This window comes from Lathyrus oleraceus, chromosome 4 (assembly GCF_024323335.1).
Source record: "Lathyrus oleraceus cultivar Zhongwan6 chromosome 4, CAAS_Psat_ZW6_1.0, whole genome shotgun sequence".
In the NCBI taxonomy this organism is placed as follows: domain Eukaryota; kingdom Viridiplantae; phylum Streptophyta; class Magnoliopsida; order Fabales; family Fabaceae; genus Lathyrus; species Lathyrus oleraceus.
In genome coordinates this window covers 473,277,709-473,285,863 of record NC_066582.1, presented here as the reverse complement: position 1 = coordinate 473,285,863, position 8,155 = coordinate 473,277,709, and the positions used below count along the sequence as shown (strand labels likewise).

General features: G+C 33.1%; 1 protein-coding gene across 1 annotated transcript; it reads left to right on the top strand.

Moving 5' to 3' along the window:
- Positions 1-3,052: 3,052 nt before the first annotated feature.
- LOC127076242 (oligouridylate-binding protein 1B) lies at positions 3,053-7,565 on the top strand. Its single transcript, XM_051017837.1, has 12 exons — positions 3,053-3,389; positions 4,291-4,352; positions 4,701-4,803; positions 4,908-4,984; positions 5,064-5,125; positions 5,229-5,316; positions 5,509-5,584; positions 5,678-5,708; positions 5,967-6,086; positions 6,343-6,428; positions 6,721-6,897; positions 7,029-7,565. Exons 1-12 carry the CDS (start codon positions 3,264-3,266, stop codon positions 7,299-7,301), a joined length of 1,281 nt encoding a protein of 426 aa, XP_050873794.1. The 5' UTR covers positions 3,053-3,263; the 3' UTR covers positions 7,302-7,565.
- Positions 7,566-8,155: the final 590 nt, after the last annotated feature.

Sequence of the window (8,155 nt, the reverse complement as noted above, 5' to 3'; positions counted from 1 at the left end):
TAACAACTTGTTTCTTATTCTCAAATGCTATGGCAACTCGTTTCTTCTTCTCAACTACTTTGGCAACTTTTTTCTTCTTCTCAACTACTTTATCAACTGCTTGGGGAACTACTTAGTAAGCTTCTTCTGCTTGTGTCTGCTCAGTTTGTGCAACATCAAGTGTGGGATTCCACTTTCTTGAGATTGTGCCTGCTCAATTTATGCAACATCAATTTGGTCTTCAAAAGTTGTCATCATCTCTTTAAGTAGTGCATCTAAATATGGGTCATTTATTCAATGTGCACTTTTAGGAGCATTTATCTTAGACGCCCCTTCAGTTTTAGAATTATAATAATACTTAAGAAGCATGATTCACTACCTTTCTTTTCAGTGCATTAGGATCATGTTGTTTGCTTTGAAATTTCCTTGAATTATGGCCAAATTTGTGACATTTTGTGCATCAATAAGTTACACCAGGTCTCCCCATCCTAAACCCAGATTCATCATGCTATTTAAACCTCGGTTTCTTAAGCCTACCTGAACCTTTCTTATATTGAGGTGACAAAATGTCCTCAACATCCACATTTGGCCACATGTCCATACCATTGATTGGACTGACATTGTTTTCATAACCGGTTTTATAATCCTCCCTCATGTAACATGAGTCAACATATGATTCAATGTTCAAATTTTGATACTTCATAGCAGACACAACATGTCTACAAGGTATCCCCACTAGGTCGCAAAAGAAACATGTACAATTTTTATCCCCACTATGGATGATGAACTTGCCATAACTCACCCTTACTCCATGTTGGCAACCATTACCACTCAATAGAATTTCCTTATCTAATATTTTTCTAGATAAGGGCACGCCATTTGTTTCCACTCACAAGTTTTTTCTTATTCACTATCATCAAACCTTATTCCTCCATCATCACCATCAATGCTATCATCATCACTAAATTCACTGAATTGATCAACATCATCCTTTAACACCTTGCTTAACATGTCTTCAGCGCCATGTTCTACCCATATATGCCCATCAACATTGCTACCAAGATTGTGATTAACAATTTCTTCAGCTTGTACATCATCAATGAAATTAATAAGCATTCATCAAGTCATGGTATTTTTCTCCAAAGTATAAATTTGTCATAATCCCAGTCTTTAACTAAGCTAAATGCCTTAAAAAACTCCACTTATTAGAGTTTTTCCCTCTACAATGGTTTCACTCCCTCCCCTGTAAAATATGTGTTTGTCATGAACAAAGTTTCCCCAATGGTGAAATATTACACTGAATAACCTCATTTCTGAAGTTACAAATATACCCAGAAGTTAAAATACGGTTGAGAAGCTTAGCATTCACAGTTTAAGTAAACAACCACAATTTACCCACACAATGAAAACCTAAATTTGAAAAACTAAAAGTTACCGAACCATTGCAATGTGACCACTGCAAATTCGATTAAGTTATTATAATTGTACCTTTTTGTTGTACTATAGGACAGAATGGAAACATACAGAATGTGAAAGATATGAAAGACGTTGATCGTTGAATGCTTCAATGTGTTTCAATGATGGACAAGAATGTACGATGGAGACGAAAGAGAAGAGATACTAATTTAACGTTTTTTTCGTTCAATGAGGATTTAGTCTCTTTCTCTCTCTCTCACACACACAGGTTTTATTTTTTACTTGGGGACATTTGTGTCATCTTACACACTGAAAGACAAATGTGAAAATTAGATTAAATGGAAAAACTATAATAAACAGTGTCACATCAACTTTTTTGATGAGTTGATCCAATGAAGGTCAAAAGTGAGATAATCTTCAAACGTTGGATTTCATCAAAAAAAAATTTACAATTTTTTTCCCGAAAATGGGCCATATGGAAGGGAAAGAATATGTATTAAATCTTATTTGGTTTATGCAAATATATCACATTTGATTTTATCTTATATGTTTGTTTATTTAATTTTAGTTATTTGATTTTGGTCATTGTTGAGAATAACAAATGTGAGTAGTGAGGGAAGTCCCACGTTGGTTAAAATTATGGAAACTTGAGCATTTAAAAGTGGAAGAACCGACACACCTATCACCTTAAAAATTTGGGTGAATATGTGACATCTCTCTCCCAAATGTATGTTGCTTTTAAAGAAAAACTCCAAAGTAAAAATGCTCCCTCGTGTTTGACACTCCGAATTGACCCTAACAATCATTACTTTTTATTTTATTTTTAATTTATGTAAAATTAATTTATATTAGACTTTATTTCTCTAATATATAGAATATTTGATTTTAAGCTTAATACATATTTTAGCCTCTTAACTTAATTTAATGTTATGTTTAATCTCTTAACTAATAAACGTTACAAGTTAATTATGTAACTTCACTTCCGTTATCCTATTTGATATCTTCCGTCAATTTTTGGCAAAAAAAACATTAAGGTCTGGTGACGTGGCGTGACAGAAAGATTATTGGTACAAATATGAATCAACATATGTAGTGAAAAACAGATAGACTATTTAAACCGCGGGAGTTTTATGTTTGAAGTTTCAATAGTGTATCCATTTTTCACTACATATTTTGATTCATATTTGTACCAATAATCTTTCTGTCACGCCACGTCACCAGACCTTAATGTTTTTTTTTGGTCAAAAATTAACGGAAAAGATCAAATAGAATAACAAAAGTGAAATTAATAGACTAACTTATAACATTTTTTTAATTAAGGAACTAAAATAAAATATTAAATTAAATTTATTTTTTTATAACTAATTATACATTAATTTTAAACTTATAAGAACATAAATACTAAAATAAATATTACATATATTAATTTTACATGAACTAAAATAAATATTATGATAAAAAGTGAAGCAACATATGATCAAATAATTGATTCATTTATAATATATATTTTTAAAATAATTGATCAATTTCAATTTTAAATACAACATTAATTATTATTAGTTTTAAAATAATTGATCTAATTCAAATTTTAATGATTTTCTTAAAATTCTTATACTTTATTTATTGTATCTCACTTGTTCTTTAAGAAAAATGACATTAGATAGAAAGAGTGAGAATATCTAAAACATTAAAAGAAAATGTACTAGTACTACCTTTTATGAATAGTCGGCGAGGGGTTTTCTGTGGACTCCTCTGCTGTTTTCTCAGAGGCCTGCCTGTGTCTCTACGGACCCTTTCAACCCTAATCTCCGCCCTATAACCCATTTTCCGGCGAGGTTTCCACCCGGAAAACGGCGAAGAACCTCGAAATGCAGAATCATAGGTTGAAGCAGCAGCAGCAGCATCAGCATCAGCAACAACAACAAGCTATGATGCAACAAGCTCTTCTTCAACAACAGTCTCTCTACCACCCTGGTCTCCTAGCTCCACCTCAGGTTGGTTTCTATTCGCCTTCATTTCTTCGATCATCTTGTCATTTTTACCGTCTTTCATGTTCTCGATCTTATACCTCTGCATTTTTTTTGCTATTTAGGGGTTTACCGAAATACCTAGGGTTTTTACTTTGTTGCTAAATTTAGTTGTTTTATGATTTATAAGAAGTTAGGTTTCGTTTATTTTTGTTTTCTGCTGGAGAAATGATTTTTTTTTAAATTACAAAAAATCTTATTTGTGTTTTATTTATGGTGGATGTTAAAAAAATGATTTTCTTGTATTTTTTTTTGTTGTTGGCTTTAATTTAACTAGGGAAGTTTATTCAAAATGTCACCAGTGTTGCTAAATATGTTGCCATGGCGTTTTATGGCGGCGCCATAGGGTGGATTTTTAGCTTCCACCATCCATAACATTGAATGTTACTTATTTTCTTACTTTGTTGTGTTGTTATTTCTTCTTTAGAGAGTAAGTGATGAAAGAGAGTTTAGGTGTATAAGTTTGTAATTAAGGTATAGTGTTGTTTCCCTTGAGGTTAAGTTGGAAAAGGAATCTGCATTGTTTAAGAAATGTTATCTGTTTTGTTTGATTTAGTGTTGAATTTAACTTAGTCAGATAGGATTTCTGTTTTTCTTAATGCCGTATTATAGCTTTTATTCAGTCTGTTGATGTGTTTGGGGCATTGAATCCAGTTTCATTTTCTTTTGTTAGAATTAGCAATGAGCTTTTTCATGAGTTTTTTTAGCTGTTATTGGTTGGTTTGTGTTTTTTTTTTCCTCTCCTCATTCACTCTTGTACATGTTTCTCATTCTACTATACAAATATTCTATCTTGATTTGCCCCTTTTTCTTTTTCTTTTCATTTTTTCCCTTTTTTCTTTTCTTTTTTTCCTTTTTCATTTTGCAGATTGAACCAATCCCAAGTGGAAATCTGCCTCCTGGTTTTGATCCAAGTACTTGCCGCAGTGTGTGAGTTTTTGTCTAGACATTTTTTTTCACCCTTTACTTTTCTATCTAATCCCTCATTTTCCTTTCCTTTTGTTTTATGGTTGTGACGCAGATAAGCTTAGGCACTGTTTCCTTATTTTATCTTTTATTAGCTATTCAAATTAGACATATTTGAGCTGCTGTTCTTTTATATATCACCTAAGTTTAAATTTTGCAACACATAAAACCAATTTTGTTGTATTAAAGCATTGCCTTTATGTTATTTCTTGGTTGTCTGACTTGAATTAATTAATTAACTATTACCTAATTGTTTGTTTCTTCTCTTCTTCTTTTTTAAATTGTAGCTTCTTTATCTTTGAGAAAATGCAGGTATGTGGGCAACGTTCATACCCAGGTAACCGAGCCACTTCTGCAAGAAGTTTTTGCAGGTACTGGCCCAGTTGAAGGGTGTAAACTTTTTAGGAAAGAAAAGGTATGTTTCTGATATTTTTACCATGTCTTTGTCTAATATATCGATTTGAAGTACTAGATACAGCTGTAGTTTTGTATTTGACATCATAATCCCCTCTTATGCAGTCATCCTATGGATTCATTCATTACTTTGATCGCAGATCTGCTGCTCTGGCCATATTAACTCTCAACGGAAGGCATCTGTAAGTTCATTTTTTTTCTTTAATAGTTGTATTAGATTGGTTTGGATTTACACTCAAAGTTCAATTCATTGGTTTGTAGTTTTGGGCAACCTATCAAAGTTAACTGGGCATATGCTAGTGGTCAGAGAGAGGATACATCAGGTTGGTTTAGAGATGATTATACGAGATATATGTTTTGAACAAACTGTGACCCTTGGGGAACTTTTGGTGAAGATATTATTTAATATCTTTCTTTAATTTGCAGGCCATTACAACATATTTGTTGGTGACCTCAGTCCTGAGGTTACTGATGCTACACTTTTTGCATGCTTTTCTGTCTACCAAAGTTGTTCGTAAGCTTCGTTCTCCTATGATTTATTAGTAAAACAGAAATTCATTTTATACATTTGGAATTGGAGCAATCTTTTATTAAAAATTCATGAATTGTGTTTGTGATGCCTTGTGCAATAATTGTGCATTGCATGCCAAACAATTTTGTTGGTGACTCAGCATGGATCATTGACTTTATCTTTTGATGGTTCTAGAGATGCAAGGGTTATGTGGGATCAGAAGACTGGGCGCTCAAGGGGATTTGGATTTGTTTCATTCCGTAGTCAGCAGGTCTACTTATTTTTTCTTAAACTCTTGATTTTTTTAATTTGGAGTAGGGAAGCTTTATGATGTTGTTGACTTTTATATTTTGTCGTTTTATAGGATGCTCAAAGTGCTATAAATGATTTGACCGGTAAGAAATTTATCATTGGCTCAGCAGCCTTAATCTATTTGAGCCAATTAACATATCAGGCTACGGGAAGTGCGCATTAGGATATCTCATGAATTGATGTATACTTTCTATGTTTAGTTGTTTTAAAACTCTCGACAATAATTGTCCTATAGACTTTTTAGCACTACCACTTCTGGTATATGTGCTGTTTAAGTGTTTCTACAAGTTTCACATATTTTTTCATGCATGATTGAGGCATAATTACGACGTGCCTTTCAGGTAAGTGGCTTGGAAGTAGACAAATCCGCTGCAATTGGGCAACAAAAGGTGCTGGTGGCATTGAAGAGAAGCAAACCCCAGAAAACAAAAGTGTGGTGGAACTAACAAATGGCTCATCTGGTAATTAAATTATGCTGTAGTTCCTGAAACAATAAAGGAATGTTTGAATCAAATACTTTCACATTTAACTTATATATTTCTTGATTTAAAAATAGATCTGGGGGCTTACTTAAACTTTGCTGTCATCTTTTTACCATTGACCTAAAGATTTTTAGGTGATTGAACTTTCAAAAATTAGTGTTCGTTAAGACTTCTGTTTTCATAGCTAACAGACGTAATACTAGGCATGCAATTAACATAATTTTCTATCCTACAGAGGATGGTAAAGAGACACCTAACAGCGATGCTCCTGAGAACAATCCTCAATATACAACTGTTTATGTGGGTAACCTTGGTTCTGAGGTAAGAAACTTCATTTCTACTTTTCAATTTGTTGTTTGAACAAAATAGTTCATCAATCAATAGTCTATTGATAATTTTTCTAGCTTATTATGATGCAACAAAAGTAATATTTTGAAATCCATAGACCCATTTATAATCAATATTTGCATTCATTCACCCGTTTTAGCTAATTGTTTTATTCTGCATTTCTGTTTTGGCCATTATGTGATGATTACTTCTGAGCTGTATCTTTGATTCTACAGGCAATTCATGTTCTCATTTTAATCATTATGACCTTTTGTTGATTCTACAGGCAACACAGCTTGATCTCCATCGTCATTTCTATACCCTTGGGGCTGGTGTCATAGAAGAGGTTCGTGTCCAGCGTGATAAAGGATTTGGGTTTGTGAGATTTAGTACTCATGCTGAAGCAGCTCTGGCAATTCAGATGGGAAACACCCAGTCTTATCTCTGCGGAAAACTAATTAAGGTGCGTTTTCCACATCGGCAATTGACATGCTTTCATAACCTGTGCTCAGTGAAACATACAGGAATTGCAATTAGTTTGTATCTCTACTTGTCATTATTGCCTCTGATTATCGTTTTTGTGCTTAAATACAGTGCTCCTGGGGGAGCAAGCCCACTCCACCCGGAACTGCTTCAAATCCTCTTCCTCCACCTGCCGCTGCGCCTTTGCCAGGTCTGTCCGCAACTGATATTTTGGGCTACGAGAGGCAGATAGCAATGAGCAAGATGGGCGGTGTTCATGCTGCATTGATGCATCCCCAAGCGCAACATCCTCTTAAGCAGGCTGCAATCGGAGCAAGCCAGGCGATATATGACGGCGGGTTCCAAAATGTTGCTGCTGCACAGCAAATGATGTACTATCAGTAAAATATAATAAGCTATCTATATATATCCTGCACACATTGGTTGGTGTTAAAACTCCAGGGAGCTATTTTCTTTTTTCTTTTTAATTAATGGTGGTGATGTAGTTACACCTACCAAATTAGAGCAAACATTTGTATGTGTTTGTATCATGTTGCGGTTTTCTAGTTAGTTGTGATGATGAGTTTTATGATGATTTTAAGATAAGTTTTCTTCTCACTGATATGGGTGTTACTTTTATGATGCAATGATTATTGTCATTACCACTAATATATCTTATCACTGTTGTATAGTAATATTTATCAATTAGTATTCTAATAATCCTTATAAAAAATTACTTAGTATTTTAATTCAGAAGTCTAAGTCAGAGAGTTTTATTTTAAAATTGATTATTTTACGGAAAAAAATTTGCAACTTTATTTTGTAATTTGTCAACATCTTCAAAGCCTACGGGAGAAACAATACTAGCATTGACTAGCTCATGAAGTCACGAGAACTAATATGAAAAATTAATACTAACAACGAAGTATATTAATTAAAAGTGAGCATTAATGGTATTCAGCTAACAAATCCCCAAATAGAAAGATGCTTTTCCTTCAAGCAAAAGTACACCATTTCCCAATACATGAATAAATATAAATGGCATAGTATTTCTAGGGTACTCTTCTATAAAAGAAGGTGTTTCTAGATGAGTAATAGATTGGTTTGTTAGGTTTTTAGGTGAAAATAAATCTGAACTACTGATTTGATCTTTATATTTAATTATTTATTATCCATTTAGTTTTTAATACTAGTATCAAGAGATGGATAATTTAGTGATTTTTTAATCCAAATATTCCCGATTTTCAAATTTCTTTCTT